This window comes from Nannospalax galili, unplaced genomic scaffold (genome assembly GCF_000622305.1).
Source record: "Nannospalax galili isolate Female #2095 unplaced genomic scaffold, S.galili_v1.0 scaffold1458, whole genome shotgun sequence".
NCBI lineage: Eukaryota > Metazoa > Chordata > Mammalia > Rodentia > Spalacidae > Nannospalax > Nannospalax galili.
In genome coordinates, this window is record NW_008341827.1 from 111,207 (window position 1) to 129,656 (window position 18,450).

At 46.1% G+C, this 18,450-nt stretch overlaps 1 protein-coding gene across 2 annotated transcripts in view; it reads left to right on the forward strand.

The window, feature by feature from the left end:
* Positions 1–348: 348 nt before the first annotated feature.
* Positions 349–18,450, forward strand: part of Nme9 (NME/NM23 family member 9) — a 23,654-nt gene continuing 5,552 nt past the window's right edge. For both annotated transcript variants that reach the window (XM_008837436.2, XM_029565579.1), the window contains exons 1-8: positions 349–506; positions 3,493–3,550; positions 9,407–9,510; positions 10,325–10,396; positions 12,546–12,662; positions 14,045–14,120; positions 17,359–17,441; positions 17,712–17,804. In XM_008837436.2, the coding sequence (XP_008835658.1) occupies positions 474–506; positions 3,493–3,550; positions 9,407–9,510; positions 10,325–10,396; positions 12,546–12,662; positions 14,045–14,120; positions 17,359–17,441; positions 17,712–17,804 (636 nt within the window). In that variant the 5' untranslated portion in view covers positions 349–473. The remainder of the gene's footprint in view (positions 507–3,492; positions 3,551–9,406; positions 9,511–10,324; positions 10,397–12,545; positions 12,663–14,044; positions 14,121–17,358; positions 17,442–17,711; positions 17,805–18,450) is intronic.

The window sequence follows — 18,450 nt, forward strand, 5'->3', positions numbered from 1 at the left end:
AGGACGACCGTAGTCAGGTCGCCACGGAGTCTGTTGTACACTCGGTGTGCGCACTGGGGATTCGGTATCTCGGCATCTGTCGGGAGATAGTTCTTTCCCTGTGGTACATGGGAACAGTAAGGACAACGGGATCTTTTGCTACTGGAATCCCTATAATGACTCTCTAAAGTGACAAGCTGCCAGGCGCTGCCTGTAGACGCGGATCCCGAGGAGCCCAAGGGCTGCAGGCTTAGCCCGTTCTGGTGTTGGGGCGTGTGTGTGCGTGCGTGTGTGTGTGTGTGTGTGTGTGTGTGTGTGTGTTCATTCATTTTGCATCAGTACGTTGATTTGCTGCCTCTTAGAAGCACCTTTAAAAAGGCAGAGGGCTCTTGTCTTAGGAGGCTCCTGGCTGGCTGATTCGCAGAGGTTGTGGGCTGACTGTCGCACTGAACACTCAATCCCCAGGTAAAAGGGTTTGGTTTCTTTGCAGAACCATGGGCGGCAAGAAGAAGGAGATTGCTCTGCAGGTAAGCAGCAAAGAGCGCTAGCTCCGGGTACTTGGCTGGGGGTGCGAGCTAGGCCGGAGGTGTGGGAGTGTGGTGCAGTCGGTGGAAAGATGACGTCCTACCAGCCAGCAGAAGGCGACAGTGTTCTCGATCCTGAGTGTTATGCCCGTCTGTGTTAAAGTAGAAAAACTGAACGAACACTTAGTAATGACAAACTTTTTCTACTTAAGTATATACCAAAAATTGGACAGAACTTCTTATATAGTGCTTATGCAATCATAGGACACAAATATGTACTAAAATTTAAAAAGGGAAAAGCTGAAGCAGCCTAATTCCCTGTGCTTCATAGTTTCTGTTGAGTAACACTTGTGGCAAACTCAGAGACTATATACAGATTCTCTCCATTTGGGCCTGCATCTGTCTGTGTACTCTATGGTGCCCCGTTCCTCTTCACTGTTCTTTCTGTTTAAACATTCACTGCAACAGTGTGGCTTGAGACGTACTATATGATGCGCATTTGTTATGCAGACTGCCTTAGTGCAATTGTTTCTGAGACAGGTCACTCCATGTAGCTCTGGATGGCCTTAATCTCACTTTATAACCCAGGCTGACACCTGACTCAGACGTCCCCTGCCTCAGCCTCCCCAGTGCTGAAACTTCAGGCATGTGTCACCGTGTGTCCTAGTTACTTTCTATTGCTATGATAAACACCATGACTAAAACCAACTTGAGGAGGAAAGTATTATTTCAACTTACAGTGCAGTCCTTCAAGGGAAGCCAGGGCAGGAGCTCGAGCAGGAACCTGGTGGCAGAAATTGAAGCTCAGACCATGGAGGAATGCTGCTTACTGGCTTGCTTCCCTGGCCTGTGCTCAGCCTGCTTTCTTGCATAACACAGGCCCACCTGCCCCGGGGTGGTACCACCCATGGTGGGCTAGGACCTCCCACATCACTCAACAATCAAGAAAATGCCCCACAGACACCGCCACAGCCAATCCAATGGAGGAAATTCCTCAATTGATATGTCAAGTTGACACCTGAAGCACTCTCTATCTACCTTCTTCATCATCCTGGATAATAAATACTGGGTGATTCTAAAGTCATGGTGAAGACATAGTGGCATGGGCCCTGGAATTGAGAGAGAATACTGTCATATCATTTGGACGGCCTGCTGAAAACTGGGTCATTCTTCCAGACCGGCCTGAATGCTCTCCAAGTTTCTCAGAATACTGACCCATGTGCCCATCAGTTTAACTGTTAATGCTGTATATCCCCTTTGGGGGTTAATACCACTTGTTAACAGTATTTCATATTATTCCTCGGAGTGCCGAACATGAGATAGTATTCAAAGTTAAGTGCTGAGGAAGGAGGGGCGTGGCATCCTTCTCCACCCTATGAGGCATCTGTGCCGTGCTCTGAAAGCAGAGCCCAGGAACTGACAAACCAGGAATGCTGTCTTCTCTGTCTTCATAGTTCCTTCTATGACTGAAACAGAAATCACACTTCAAGTAATAAGCTTGTCAAAAGGTGCCAGGCAGTCTGTTCATGCTCTCCAAATGCAGGGCTTAAGGAAGTTCAGGTATTTCCTTTACTGTTATATCTAGCAACTAAGAGTAAGGCACTTCACCTGGCCTCAGAGCTGGCGTAGCCACTCCACTACAGGGACTAGGAGATATGGTATCAATGACATCAGCTAAGCCTCTGGACAGTAGCTGTGGGCCCAGGATAACAGACATCAATCCAACTTTCTCATTTAGGGTTTTTCTCTTTTGTATCCACCTGCACGTTGGCTCCCCTGTGGGGCATGTAGAAGTCAAAGGCTGATGTTGGGATGCCTTCTTCTCACTATGCAGCACTGGCCGGCCTGGAACTCACGATGGAGATCTTCCTGCCTCTTCCTCTTGAATGCTGGGGTTAAAGGTGTGCACCACCATGCCTAACCCACACCTTATTTTTTGAGATGCTGAACCTGGAACCCTTCATTTCAGCTACACTGACTGGTAGCAAGCTCCCAGAACGGTCCTGTCTCTACCCTCAGATGCATACCACTGTGTCACACTTTTTATGTGGTGTTAAAGTTCCAGGTTAGGTGCTCCTACTTGTTCAACTATCACTTTACCCACTGAGTCATCTCCCCAGCCCCTGAGGAGCTCTTTTGGACATTATTGGAATGAGTGGTACCTAAGGATTGCATGGTACTTGGTAATAGGACGTCAGTGAGTCTTCCTCCTGATTTTCAGTTGTGGTTATGACAGACAATGCACTGAAGTGTCCCAAATGTTCTTTGCACTGCACTTTCACGTATAGTTTAAAGTTTTTGTAGTTTTGAAATTGTTTTAAAATTTTAAAATGTATTTTTGCATACATTATAAAGAAGTGGAGGGGCCAGAGAGATGGTTCAGCAGTTAAGAGCATTGGCTACTCTTGCAAAGGACTTAGGTTCAGTTCTCAGCACCCACATGGTGGCTAACAACGGTCCATAACTCCAGTTCCAGGGGAATCCGATGCCCTCTTTTGGCATCCACAGGCATTGAGCACTTGGGTGCATTTACATGCAGGCAAAATATACACATAAAATAAAAATGAAATAAATTTAAAAAACGAATTGGAGAGGGAATAATATTTATTCTCCTGTTTCATATCTAATATAAACTAGAACTCTTTGTAAATAAGAAAATGTGAGTGAATGGCAATAAATTCAATTATTTCTGATTGAGTGAACACACAAACTATAAAAGGAAAGTGTGAAACTGTGTGCAGGTTAACAACATAAAACAACCTTACATATTATTTCTGGACAAATAACATGTAACATTTTTAATGTCTGAGAATAGTATACATTGTTTTTAGATTAAGAGGAGGAGGAAGAGAGAGGAGAGGGGAGGGGAGGGGAGAGAGGACAAGTTGAACTGTACCCGTGACTATTTGAGAGAGAATCTGGGGAAAGTGCATGAAGTGGCCCCATCTGTGCCATCGCTGACAGCACTTTTGATTCTCTTTGGTTTCAGGTCAACATCAGCACCCAGGAGCTTTGGGAGGAAATGCTGAGTTCCAAAGGACTAACTGGTAATTCAAAATAAAATAATTTCTTCCAGTCCATTTTTTTTTTCAAAATTGTTTGGATGATATGTTGAAGGCTACAACGAGCACCTTTTTCTTTTAACCTTGAGCCTCGATTCCTGGCACTACATAAGCCAGGTGTGGTGCCACACATTTGTAATCCCAGCACTTAGGAGGCAGAAATATCAGAAGTTTAAGGTTCATGATGAGTTTGAGGCTAGCCTGGACTACATGAGACCTTATCTCAAAACATATAAACAAGAAAACAAAATCAGGTGATTTCTTTCTGTCTGTGTGCATAGTAGCCTCCCCTCCCTTATCTATGATTTCACTCACCTCATATTCTATGTTATCTGTGTTCAAATAGATATTAGTAAATTCAGTTCAGTGAGTAAGTCAGTACCATTAGATAACAGGGTTCTCTTGGTTTAGAGCTGATTGCTGTACTCAAAGTTGTTTGGTGTCTGGTCACAGAAAGTTCTAATTACCTGAGACACAAAAGCATAGGAATGATTTTTACAAAATGGACCGAATATAGACTGTTTATAATGAAAACAAGGTCACTAAGCCTGTACTCCAGACCTTGATGCCCTCCACCGAATACGATGAATGCAAGTATGCTTGAGCATCCACAAATCAAAGTGCTGAACGGCAGCACATTCATATTTATATCTTCATTGAAAACAATGAAGATTGAGAAGAACGCCTGACATTGTGTGTATGAAAATCTTTAGGCCTAGGGGTGAAAAGACAAGATTGTCTGACAAGCTTGTAGCTTCCCAAATTGATGTTAGAGAAATGGTTTTGAATAAAGTTATGGGTGAGGCCTGGCTCAGAAGCACAGTTCTGAGAGACATCTGGAGGAAGGAATGCCTGCTGAGTTCAGGCCCACTCTTACAACTACCATTGAAAGTCGGGCTGTTTATTCAGGTGTAACTGTAATGTTGGCATAGTGACTCCACTCAAAAGGAGAATGTTTTGGAAGGAAAATGATGTTTTCTTGGAACTTCCAGGGTGGAAGGACAGTGAGGCATCACAGAGAATTGGAACAGGAGACTGCACAGTCACTGCCTACAGGCCTCTGCACCCAATCTTCTTTGTATTAGTTACCTATTACTTTGTAATAGTTTACCTACACAACAGCACCTTAAAACAACCAACATTTATTATCCTACTGTTTCTGAAGCTCAGAGCTAAATGGAGCCCAGCTCAGGGGGCTGAAGCGTCACAGGGGGATTTTCACTTTGGGACAAATTTGCTTCCAAGCTCTTTCTATAGTTGATGGTAGACCAAGCTCACTAAGTGGTTGTCAGCAGGATCCTTGTCCTCACTGGTTGTAGGCCAGAGACATAATTTCTTGCCGTCAATTTCTCCATGAGGCTGTCCATCAGAATGGTAGCATGTTTTCTCCGGAGCAGGGCACTGAGAAAGAGAATGCAGATGCAAGCTGGCCTTTTGTCAACTTAATCTCAAAAGTGATACCCATACTTATTCTGCATATTAAACATGACCAGGTGCATTCAGGGAGCTACTGTATATTCTTCTGCTTATTAGAAACCCGTCATGAGGCCTAGCACACTGAAAGACTGGGGCCTACGTAATGATGTGCATACCAAGAGGCTGGAGTCTTTGTGGCCATCTTTGAAGCTACCACCCACTCCTCTATCTCTCCATTCTGTCATTCTCTGCTTAGTTCTTCTCTCTCACTCTCGCTCTCTCACCCCCAAGCTTATATTTGCCCTTGTTCATCTTATCTCCACACTCCACAGCTTGACTCTTCAGCATTCAAGAACTCTCCTGACTCCACCTGTCTTTCCAGCCCCTTCCTTCCCTATCTCTTAAGATGTGTCCTGAACGCAGACGTCATCTTCTGAACGTGTCACCAGTTCCCCACTTCTTCGCTTTCTCCATGTAATTACTGGAATATCATGGCCCTTCATGAGCTGTAGAATCTTTTCTCATTCCCAGGCCCAGCTCAAAAGCAGCCTTCTTATGTGAAGCCTTCCCTGATCGCTGCACTCCACTTCATGGGCGCCCCCAGGACTCTGACAGGCTTCCGTCACATTTCCAGCTTGGCATACCCCCGTCCATCACAGCTGTGTCCCAGACTCTAACACAATACTATTAACTTTTTCTTCTGGCATCAGACTTACCCAAGCCTGGGGCCAAATGGCTAATAAATGTTAGTCACATCAATGTTCTCGTGGGTGTAAGTATTGGCACACGCTCCTATTTGAGAGATTATAAAGCCTTTTGGATGGTGGCAAGGTCTAACTGTTATACCTATGAGTCTAGTCTACAGCCCAAGATGAAAAGAAAACCAGTACTTCCTTAACAACAGTGAAAGAACCATGATCTTTTGGAGAATCTGCCGTGTACCAGCTGTCCGGCTAAGCACCTACATGATTGTGGTTCATGTTTCCTAAACACTGTGTCAAGCAGGCCTCCTCTACGCCCCTTCCCATCAGGCAGACCAATGGAATTATACACAAACACACACAGAGAGACAGGGAGACAGAATGTTCCCCCATGTCTCTGGTGCCAGTAGACACTTGCTTCCAGCGTCTGCCACCATATTGGAAGTCTTGCCTCCTGCTGGCCCTTTCCATATGCACCTTCCAAGTGTCTTCTGTTTTGCTTCCAGTCTTTCAGAGTCATCCTCTTTATACTGTTCCTTTCCAAGTGCCCCCAGCTCTCACTCCCAACGCCTTCTGTAACCATGTGATCAACCTTCGTCCTCATCTCTCCTCCCAGAACCAAAGAAGAGAGAGGATGAGAAGCTAGTACAAACCATGGAGACCATATCAATACAAATGCTGCAGAGATTTTTTTTTTTTTTGTCTTTTTGAGACAGGGTCTCCCTGTAGCCCCAGCTGTCCTGGAACCACTATGTAGACCAGGCTGGACTTGAACTTACAGAGATCCGCCTGCCTCTGCCTCCCGAGTGCTGGGACTACAGGCGTGCGCCACCACGCCCAGCTGAGATGTTTTAAATTAATTTGGGCCCTGTTTTTTTCCCCCTCACCTTGCTTTCCTCTGTAGAGCTATATGCAAGGCCCTCTGTCTTCAGAGACTTTTTCCTGACTTGACCCAAATGTCTGTTTGTTTGTTTTGTTTTTTATCTCCAGCCATATGCCAGTAGTATGCTGGAATCACACATTACTAAGGTCCTGTTCTCAGAGAAGCCCTGAGCCTTGTTCTCAGACTGGATGCTGAGGAGGTCCAAGCCCCTTTCTCTTCCCTCTGGGCATCTGATTGCCTTTGTGATCTCTTAGAGTTTCTAGTTGGTTCCAGAAACCTAGTTTGTCTGGAATCGTTAGCTTTCCTTTCTTCTTCCTTCTATCTCTCCCTGGCTCCACCCAGTCCTTTTTCTCCACATATCTCAGAGCAGGAACCTTTCTGCACTTACTTGGTTTTCGTCCCTACAGTTAGTACTTTTGAAGGTGTAGGTTCCTCCTTCCCTGGACCCCCATTGCTGCCCGGTATCTGGCTTCCTGGACCCAGCTTGAGCCTCACTTTCTGCAAAATTACTCTACTCAGCCGAACCAACCAAGGCTCCCCAATGGGTGTAGGAGCTATGGCATCAGACAGACCTGGCTCAAAACTTGGTTCTGCTATGCAGTGGTTCAACATGTCTCTTCCAAAATTCAAGTGTGGAAACTTAATGGAATTAAGACGTGGTGTATCTTTCCCAGGTAACTAGAGCATGTGGGGCCTTCTTGTCAAGAAAGATGTTGGTTGAGAACTTTTGTAAGGGAGTTTGAGAGTAGTAGTTTGTTCCTCTTGTCCCCTTACCTGCAGGTATAAGAGCATAGTACCCCTTCCTTCCCCAACATGCAGCTTTCACTAGGCAGCAGATCCTGTCAGAGGCTTGATCTTGGACTTCCTGTGAAACTGACAAGCAAATAGTAATTGTGTCTAAACTACCTAGCTTGTACTATTTTGTTATAGTAGTGTAATATAGAGTGTAATTGGTCTATCTGTCTGAGAGGTTGCACCTGTGAACTTCCGTTTCGTCATGTCTGTCATGGAATGATGATACTATCTGGCTGAGCTTTCTGAGAGGAAAGCAAATTACAGGTGCCTTCTTACACCTTAAGAAATGTTAGCTGTCTCTCCTCTCTGGAACTTACCAAGTCGTTCCTTAATGCTGAGGAAATGAGGATGGTGCTCCTCTAACCCACCGTCCAGACTCCCGTAGTGACACATAGCCCCAGGCAGATCTGTTCAAGCAGGTGGACCAGGGGCCCGTTAGCACCCACCTGTGCGTGCTGCCATGCTTCCAAGCACACCTCCCTCTCTGACCATCCACACTTGGCACTTCCACAGCACACAATGTGATCACCCTTCTACTAGGAAGCCTTCCTTCCATTAGTCCAGAACAATATTGGTAACAATTTTAATGATAATTTATACTGTGTTATAATAATTCTCACTCGATGTGAAAATTTGAAAGTGTGAATCTATAAAAAGTAAAATAAGGTACATGCCTAGCTTTCACTAGGCAGCAGATCCTGTCAGAGGCTGGATCTCAGACTTCCTGTGAAACTGACAAGCAAATAGTAATCGTGTCTAAACTACCTAGTTTGCACTATTTTGTGATATGTTGAACCACTGAATAGCAGAACCAAGTTTTGAGCCAGGTCTGTCTGATGCCATAGCTCCTACACCCATTGGGGAGCCTTGGTTGGTTTGGCTGAGTAGAGTAATTTTGCATATGAAAACTAACTGGCAGGCCTAATAAATAATAAGTGATCTTTACATTGTCTCGCCAAGGCATGCTCTCTAGCCACTGAGAAAATGTGCCCGATTGTGCAGATTAGGCACAAACATCTGAGTGTTCAGGTCATCTATGGATCCATCACAGTGCAGCATGTGCTGTTCCTCCCACATCAGACTGGGCGGACCCTGCGTGTGGCTGGTGCTTGAGTTGGCTTAGTCTTTGCAGATTCCTTGTGTTAATGACTTGTTCCAATCAGATCGGGGGATTGGGTGGGGGGCAGATCCAGCAAATCCAGCTCTGACACTTACTAGAAATGGGGACCAAAACCAGCAAAGGGAATCCAAGGAGAGAGGTGTAGGTTTTACAAAGGAATGAAGCAAGATGCTTATCATCATCATCAGTGCTGAAAGGTGAACGCTGCGTGTGCTATTGGCAGCTGGTCAACTTGTGCTGCTGGTTACCTACAGTGACCTCTTCCTTTTGAAATAGTTTGACTTCATTTCAGATATTCATTGAGTGCCGTTCTGGGCCAGGCCTGACCCCCAAGGAAAAGGAACCACCTTAAGAAAATAATGTTCTGCTGAATTTACTTCATTTATCATTATGTAGTCAAGTATGGTTTTTTAAAAAAATATTTTTTATTATTTTTGTTTTCATGTGTATGAATGTTATACCTGCATGTGTATAAGTGTGCCCATGTTGTGCAGTGTTCACGGAGGCCAGCAGAGGGCGTCAGATTCCCCTGGAACTGTAGTTATGGACTGTTGTTAGCTGCCTTTGTGGGTGCTGGAAATTGAACCTGAGTCCTCTGCAAGATCAGCCAGTGCTCCTAACTGCCCAGCCATCTCTCTAGCCCCCCCAAGTCTGGTCTTCAACTCCTGATCTTCCTGCCTCTAGCTCCCTAGTGCTGGGACCACAGGCATGAGCCACCACACCCAGTACTTTGTTATGGTTCACAGATCCAGAAATCTATGATCATTGCAATGAGGGATGGTTGTTCTTCCATGCTCAGTCCTTATCTTCTAGAACGATACCTGCCCTGGAAACATGTCCATCTGAGGAGGTTACAGGTGTGAGAACAGACTTGTCTGTAAGGACGGCAGCCCCTGCTGAACATTCTTGCTCCCTGGCTCTCACAGTTGTGGACGTCTATCAAGGCTGGTGTGGCCCCTGCAAACCTGTGATGAGCCTCTTCCAGAAGATGAGGATTGAGGTTGGCTTGGACCTTCTGCATTTTGCTATGGTGAGATTCCTTTTCAGCAAAAGTCATAAACACTGTAAAATTAAAAACGGAGCAAGAAGGGACAGGAAGTACGAGCTGCCCGTTCCAGATCTTTGAAAGGCATCAATTGTCACTATGCCCTTAGTTTCTCTAGACAGAAAGGCTCTACCCTTGTCACCTCCTGTGGTCCCCTGGCCCAAGATGTATGAAGGGAAGACATGCATGTCACTCAAATGCATATGCATGCCCTTCTTGGCTGGTGAGCACTGTTGACCAAAATGTCACTTTGAGAGCACAGTGTATCAAGATTACCGCCTCTGCTTCAGAAAGGGGATCTTTTAGCAAACAGTTGCTTCGATTACAGTACAGGAATGGAAATAAGTTCTAGGGAAGTGTGCAAGAGACCGTGCGCTGATGCACTGCATCAAGTGAGGTCCACAGACAGGACAGGAGAGAACACGGATGATGTTGATCTCTTGCAGGTCAGACTTCAGACTGCACTTCCTCCATTGGAAGTCAGTCTGGATGTTTCTGTGGAGAGTTGTTGCAGAGCCCCTTGGCTGGAGAGACTGCCTTGTCTGTCTAAGATAGGCTCACTAGACATGAATGTGATGTCTGAGGACCTTTCAGGTCTGTCATTGCCTGTTGCAAACACAAAGGATGTTAGGTGGCAGGTTCCCTAAAGTCACTGGTGGGAACCAGAGAAATCCATGGACTGACTGGGGGAGTGCCATGTGAGTGAGCTGGGCTTCATCTGAGGTCAGTCACTGGGGTGTGGAGTTGTGGCCCTACACACATTGCACCCAGGTGCCTGCTGACAGACTGTTTTCTTCAGGCAGAGGCAGACTGTCTTGATGTCCTGGAAAAATACCGTGGGAAGTGTGAGCCCACCTTCCTATTTTACGCAGTAAGTACCTTTGCAGAAGCAGACTGTTGGGTGGCTGCAGGCCACTGAGGTTCCATTAGAAGCATTCATTCTCGCTGGAAACTACCTTGAAGCCTCAGTGATCCCAGTCAATCATGCTGTTTCTCTGACACTTTTTCTATACTGATTTGTTGAGTTCACATAGAACTTTCCTAAGACATGGGCATGCACACGTGCACACCATCCCGCCCATGGGCCCTGTTTCCCAGGAGATGGAAGACAGCTCCTTGGTGGCCACTGAGGGCTGGGCAGCCTTTGTGAGTGGCTGTGTGAGGGAAAGAAAAATGCCATTTGAATGTATGTGATCCTTCCGGGCTCACAGACGCACTTTACTCTCAGCACCACTTTCAAGATTTCTGTTCTCTGTTAAGTGGAACTTCAAGGACAACTGAATACTTCTTTTTAAAATTTATTTATTTTTGTTTTATGTGTATGAATGTTTTGCCTGCATGTATGCAAGTATACCCATGCATTCAATGCCCATGGAGGTCAGGAAAGGGTGATGAATATCCTGGAACTGGAGTTAATGGGTGGTAGTTAGCCTCCATGTGGGTCTTAGGAACTGAACCTAGGTCCTCTGTAAGAGCAGCCAATTTTCTTAACCACTGAGTTATCTCTCCAGTCCTGAATACTTCTCTATAGGGTAGAGAAGTGCGGAAATTGCCTTTATAACCATAAAATGTGAAGACCTTACTGAAGAAAACTAGAGATTCTATGCTGTGATAGGTACCTTGGAGGTCTTTGGCTGTGGCATTCATGGCTGCTCGATGCCCCTTAGGACTTGCTGTTTCAAACCTGGCTTCCCAGGTTGAGGCAGCCTGCCAGACTCAGGAAGCAACTGGTTGATATGCTGATCCAGATCTAGCCCAGACCCTTCACTGTAGTCAGAGAAACAGACATCTGCTCACTCATGTCTCCTGACAGCCGGGCAGGGGTTACTTAGTTCATCCCCTTGGCCGCAGCACCATGTTTCATATTAGAAACTCACTTTAATTTTAAAATTACACTTCTATGTATTTATTTTTGTGTATATGTCTGTGTGGGCATGTGTGTGCCACATTGTGCCTATGGAGGTCAGTTCTCTCCTTTCATGTGGCTTCCCAAGATTGAACTCAGGTCATCAGGCTTGGAAGCAGGTGTTTTACCTACTGAGCCATCTCGTTAGCTCCACATGAGAAATTTATGATTAAAATTATTTAAGCTTTGACTTTTGGTAGGGAGACCCAGTTTCTATGATGGCTGTATGGTTGGGGGGGACATTTAGTGGGGAGGAGGGGAGAGATGGGCTTGCCCACCAGCCATACTGGGCATCAGAGCTGTCACAGAGTAGGGTTATTACCACAATGGTTTAATTGCTTAGGTCCATGGTGATTAAAGCATAAATCACAATCATTTGTGGAGAGTCACACTCTCAAACCTAGAGTGGGCCACAGAGGGATGGACAGAAATGGAAAGGGACCCATGCTACAGGAATGTCTTTTCCCAAACTTGTTCTTTAGTGAGTCATATACAAAAAGACTTTTGAAAAAGTTAAAACAAGAAACTCAGGTTCACTCTGGATGTCACCTCTACTGTGAAGCCTTCCCTGACTATCACAACCAGTACTGGGAGCTTACTTCTGCTGACATGTTTCAAACATAATATCCCAGATTAAATAATTATCTTGCTGCATCCCAATTCTGTTTGGCATGACCACTCCACTCAGCATTCATTGAGGGCCGTGATTGTGTCTTTGAGTTTAGTGCTTACGTTCTTTGCCTCTGTCTGGGCACTTGGTAGAGTCAATACCCAATAAATATTTGCTAAGTGAATTAGCCACGTATAAGTCACACTTACACAATTTTCTGGGGGTTGTTCCTCTCTTAACTAACTGCCAGTTGCCTTAAGGGAGCTTTGAAAAGAGAAGTGTCAGGGAGAAGGTGATAATCAGAGAGAAATCATTTTAGAGTAAGAGCCAAGTGGAGGGCTTCGTGGTAGGAAAGGCCCCAGGAAGTGTCTGCAGGAGTGAGGGCCCCCAAGTTGGAAGGCTGAGAGCCAGGGGTTGATGCACCTTGGGCACAGCGTTAAGTTGGTCTCCTAAAAGAGATGAAGAGCTTGAGGAGGGTGTCATGTGGTTTGTAATACCTTCCAGGGAGGAGAACTGGTGGCTGTGGTCCGGGGGGCGAACGTCCCACTGCTGCAGAAGACCATTCTCAACCAGCTGGAGGCCGAGAAGAAGGTGCTGGCTGAAGGCAGAGAACGGAAAGTGGTGAGTAGAGGCCACGTGTCCACGTTGCAGACTCACACGTGTACTCACACGGGGGACCTTCCCTGTCCCAATTCCCTGGGGCTGTCCAGCAGAAACCTTCATGAATGTCCCACAACGGGTCTGTTCTTTGCCCAGGGCCTGAGAAGAATGCACAGTGCCCATTGTGATCTCTGCATTTTGAAGCCTTTTAAAAGTCATTCCCTTTTAATTTCCTTTAACTTCTCTATTTCCCTTTCATTCACAACTTAACTCTTAGTAATGACTTCAGGAAGGAAAATATATTTACAGAATTAGTAGTCAGCCTTTTGTTATTATAACAAAATACCTGAGACAATTTAAGAAATGAAAAGGTTCATTTTGGCTCACCATTTAGGAGCTTTCAGCCCATGGTCAGTTGGGCCCATTATTTTTGATCCTATGGTGAAGGCCTCATTTCATGGTGGCAACAGTGTTGTGGAAAGAGCTGTTCAAGGGAGGCTGGAAAACAATACCCTAATCTCCAGTCTTCAATTACACTTCCCCCAGTGACCAATGTCATTATGGTCCCACCTCTTAAAGGTCCTACCATCTTGCCAAGCTGAGGGCCAAATGTTTAACACCCAAACTACAAGTATATAAAAGGCGTCTCTTCAGCCTCAGGGTGAAGTCTCTCTTGGTGAGCCACACACTCATGTTCCCAAAGGTTTTAGTTGTGGTCACAAAGGGTCCATTAATTTAGAAATCAATTTCTGTCATTACCACAAGAAACAGGAGCAACATAGCTCATGACTTTGACAAACAGATTCCACAATAACACAGACTGCTAGTTCTTCACAAATAACTAGAAACTTTAAAAATAGACACACTGTAGGTAGGTATTTTTAGGCACTCTGTGCATCTGCCTAGAGCACAGCATGGTTCTGTGCTCACTGTTCAAGTTTCCATACTTAATCCCAGACCCTTTACAGAACACATTTCTTTCTAAAAACACTAGCAGTTTTTCCCCAGAGAAAACTGCAGATGCTTACATTTCCACATGCCTCCCCTGGAAGATGGATCTGCCCCTGACTTCTCTGCACCATGTGGCTGATCACAAACTTTAATTTCAACTGTCTGTCCTTTATCTTAATCTCTGCTTATGCTTGTTAAGAGAGGCAGAAGCTGGTGCTTAGGACCAGCATGGATCCCCTTGTCCCATAATGCTCATACCCCCCGCCACCATCCAGCCACTACAAAGGCTCCCGCCAGGTCCCCCAAACTGTGACAACCCTGTCTCCACGTTTCAGCTTCTTGCTCCATATTTTGAATCTCTGTATCCTGTTGCTGTTTCTGCTGGATTTTGAAGTTCTTCATGGCAATTTGTATTAGCTAAATACTTTCTATTCCTGACCAATCTGTCCTAGATTAAAGATGAGACTCTTTCTGATGAAGATGAGTGTTCTTACCATGAAAAGGATGGTGATGAAGATGGGAATATAGGTGAGTCAGCGAGGTAGATACGTATGTCTTAAACATGTCATTAGGCTGTTGTGCAGCCTCAGCTCTGGAAATGCTGACCGCCCACCTTTTGTCACCACCACCTGGCTTCAAAAAACTATATCGGATCTTCCTTCTGCCCTTTAGTGGCATCTTGGGTACATGTCACACCTGTCTGACGATATTAAAAAGTGACAAACATGACTTTCATAACAGTCAGTAGGCACCAGGAAATGCTCCACGTAGGGAACTTTAGTGATGCTGGCAAAGAGACGTGATGAGCTGGCATTTCCTTAGTTCTGTCTGAACTGGAAAGCTCAAGTTTCTTTTATGGCCTCTTTCTGAAACACCAGGCACCCTTCTATCCCTACAGCCCTCCCCACAGCCCTCCTCCATGGCCCTCCCCTTCCCTCTCCACCACCCTCCCCTTTCCCTCCCCACAGCTCCCAACTCTCTTTCACTTATTCTCTAGCTGTGAATCATATGTGTCATAGGCACCAGCATTGCAGTTCTTCTTGAACCTTCCCTATGAGAAGAGCAGCTTGGCCTACAGTGTGCAGCCAAGAGAGTTAGACGGCTGCTGCTGGGATGGTGTCTCCTGGTGGCAACCAAGATGCCAGGGGAACTAGGACTGAATTTGGGAAGTGAGCTGGTAGAAGGAAGTCTTGAAATTATTGCATATGAAACACAAGTCTGTTTTTCATGAGTGCATAATAAGGACTCTTGGGATTGGAGACTAACAAGGCAGGAGCATGGCTTAGAGAAGCCAGAAAACCAGCCAGAAGAGTCAGAAACTTGGCCTTCAGCCTTGCCGCACTGTCTCCCGCTCTCCTCTGTTACGTCTTCCGTGGTCAAGTCTCTCTGACCCAGAAAACCACACAGAACCTTTCCCTTTCCCCTAGTCTTCTCTCCTTCACAGCTAAGGGTTGTGAACTTTGCCCACATCCTGCGGCTAGCCCTCACCTTCACTTATGTTGTGGTTGGGCTCTGTGCTCACTGCTCCCTGTAAGGGCACTCGTGGGTGGCACAGTGAACTTTCTGGTGCTAAAGGCCATGGTCTGTAGGCTCTTTCTGCAGAAAAGGAGGATATTCATGTCTCTCAAATCCTTCCTCTTTTGGTCTCAATCTCAGTTCTTTCCCCCACCCCGACTCTCTCGGCTGGCGATGGAACCCAGGGCCTCATACATGCTAGGCAAATCTCCCCTTTGGTTTCTGAGATAGCATCTTTCTCATTTTCCTACCCATCCCTAGTCTCTCTTAAAAATCTCCCCCACTGACCTCTTTTCCTGGGCTCCTCCTTTGAGCTGGAGCTCTTCAGGTACCTGCAAGGGCCTCATCTCTTCTCACTCGACCCTCTAGGAGATCTCATGAGCCCACCAGTTCACCATAGAATCCATTGTAAGAGTCCTTTAAAGTCAACTGTTTGGGGCATGTTAGAAATAGTAACCACACTGGGGCTGGAGAGACTGCTCAGCAGTTAAGAGCACTGGCTGCTCTTGCAGAGGACCTGGGTTTAGTTCCCAGCACCCTCATGGAAGCTAACAACCACTTATAACCCAGTTCCAAGGGATCCAATGCCCTCTTCTGGCCTCCTTAGGCACCACACTTCCATACATGCAGGCCAAGCACTAATACACATAAAATAAAAATAAATAAAAATTTAAAAAATGGTAACCGCCAGGCGTGGTGGCGCATGCCTTTAATCCCAGCACTCGGGAGGCAGAGACAGGCGGATCTCTGTGAGTTCGAGGCTAGCCTGGTCTCCGTGGTGAATCCAGGACAGCTGGGGCTACAGGGAGACCCTGTCTCAAAAAGACCAAAAAAAAAAGGTGACCACTGAAAAATTAACAGGTATGTTCTGAAAGTGACATACACTGTGCCACCCAGGAGCCAGCTGGCAAAAAGCTGGATAAAGGCAAAAGGTTTATTTTGCTCATATTTTTGGAGGTTTTCATATACAGCCAGTTGGTCCTGTTGCTTTTGGACCTGTGACAGCAGATCACAGCAGGGGTTCACGATAGAGAAAAACTGTTCATCTCATGACCAAGAAGCAAAACAGGAAAAGGAAGGGGCTGGAGTTCCACAAGCCCCCGCAGGAGCATAACTCCCGTGGCTGACCGCCTTCCACTAGATCCCACCTTTCAAACTTTCCACTACGGGAGGGCCACAGGGAACCATGGGAGGCATTCATCTAATCTATAGTATATTCAGTCCATGTTTTTCAGATATTTCAGAATAGAAAAACTTCTTAATTAGAGATATATTGTATCACTGTAACACAACCAGCATATGGGAAAGCAGAAAATAGATAGTGGGGTATGCCAATTCTGTAGAGAATGCAGGTAGCTCACCAAAGCCAAGTTATGTAAATAGGAGTCCAGCAGAGATAGGCCCCTGGACTGGACAGATTAGGTCTGAGTGGCCTCTGATCCCGTGGCACCTCCCTAATCACCACAGTTGATTAGACTAGTGCACCCCTGACCCAAGGGGTGGCTAATCAGTAGACCAGCCAGTGAGCCAATATGGGTACCTCAGCCTAAACTAACAAGCTGGGAGTCAGGGTGTAGTTCAATGGTAGAGTACTTGTCTAACATGGGAGAGCCCCTGGGTTCCATCCCCAGCTCTGCCAAAAGTAATTCTAGAACTAAAACAAAAACAAAAAGCCCCGAGCTGGTCAGTCTGACCCTCTGTCAGAACTTGAATGGAGACAGGGAGGACTGAAGCTTCAGCTTGGTAGCATGTGCTAGTGTTGACGCGTGGAAAGTTACTTAGATGCAGGGCTGGGGGCGGCCATTATTGGGCACATGGCAAGAAAGGTAAAAAGGAGAAGCGAAGGAACCAAGAGAGTGGGAGGACATGACAGGCAGTGGTTAAAGGCTAAGAGTCACGAGAGAGACAGGAAGAAGTGGGGGTGGCTGGGCCTGTCCCTGCCCCAGAGCTCCTGAGTCACCTGTTCACAGCCAATGCAGTCATTTCTAGGTTTTCGTTCCCAAACTTTCAGAAATACCCACCCCCATGTGTTTCCCAACTGGATGGAGTTCACAGAGTCAGACCTGTGGTATTATTAGAGCCTGAGTCTGTGGAGGCCCAGCTAAGAGCCCAGGGGAGGTAACCCCAGAGCTCAAGCCTGGACCCAGCACTTGTCAATGGAGCCTATGGTGAAGCAGCGCAGTCCCTGTCAACAGCCTCTGGAGAGCCTCAAGGTCCAACATCACACAGCACCTCCCCTGGTTTATTTCAGTGTCACTGGAGAAGGCCTGCACCTTGGCAATCATTAAGCCGGACGCAGTGGTCCATGGCAAGGCTGATGAAATTATCATGAAGGTAGGAGAGACAACATTTACCCTGCATGACTGTTCTCAGGTCCCCTGCCATGGACAAATGGGGACAGGGGCATCAGGCAGCTGTAACGTGCTGAGGGAAGGACTTCTGAGTAACCCAAATGCCATTAAAAAATGGAAATGTTAGACCTGGTCAGGATGAGGCCACCACTGCCTTTAATGTTGCCTATCTTTATTTTTCATCCTTCACTAAATTCATGGTAAGTCTGGGCTTGACTAGCACTTACAGAACATTTCCACGTGTATTCTACAGATCCAGGAAGCCGGATTTGACATTCTGTCAGATGAAGAGAGGACCCTGACTAAGGCGGAAATGCAAGCTTTCTACCAGCACAGAGCAGGCGAGGTCTGTCTGCTCATCTGCTCGTTTCGCCCTGTAGTCTCCCTTCTGTCTCCTCTTCCAACACTGCTGACAGATGGATAGATGAGTGGGGAAATATGATGACCAATAACATGAACAGCAAGCTGGCGTGAATTTGCTCTCAGAATACTGGTTAGAGCCTGCATCAGGTCAAGTTCAATGGTTGCAAAGAAAAGATTTTAACTCTAAGTATTAAAGATTTTCTTAGAAGGATGATCCATAACTCCCAGAACTCAAGAAAGAAAATGAAGGGGAAGTTTAACGAGAGGCTTGTGGGGAAGAGAGACCAAGAAAGTTCTAGGGCCCTCCGAAGCCAAGGCCTGAGACGAAGCACTCAGGACACTGCCAACTTCCACTTTAAACCGCCTTTTCTGTTTGCTTCTGCTTGGGGTTCACCTACGGGGGAGTGTGGTTGGCCTAGTCAGGCCGCAGCATCACTGCTCAGGCTACAGGTATGTTGGAAGAGAAGCATCATGGTTTAGAAACTAGGACCAAATGAAATGGAGTAGGGCTCTTCCCCAAACAAAACCAGAATATAGTTGCTTTTAGTTTGCAATGTATGGGGAGAAGTCGCAATTACACTGCACTCTTTGGATAGCCAGCATCCATATATTATATATAAAAAAGTTTA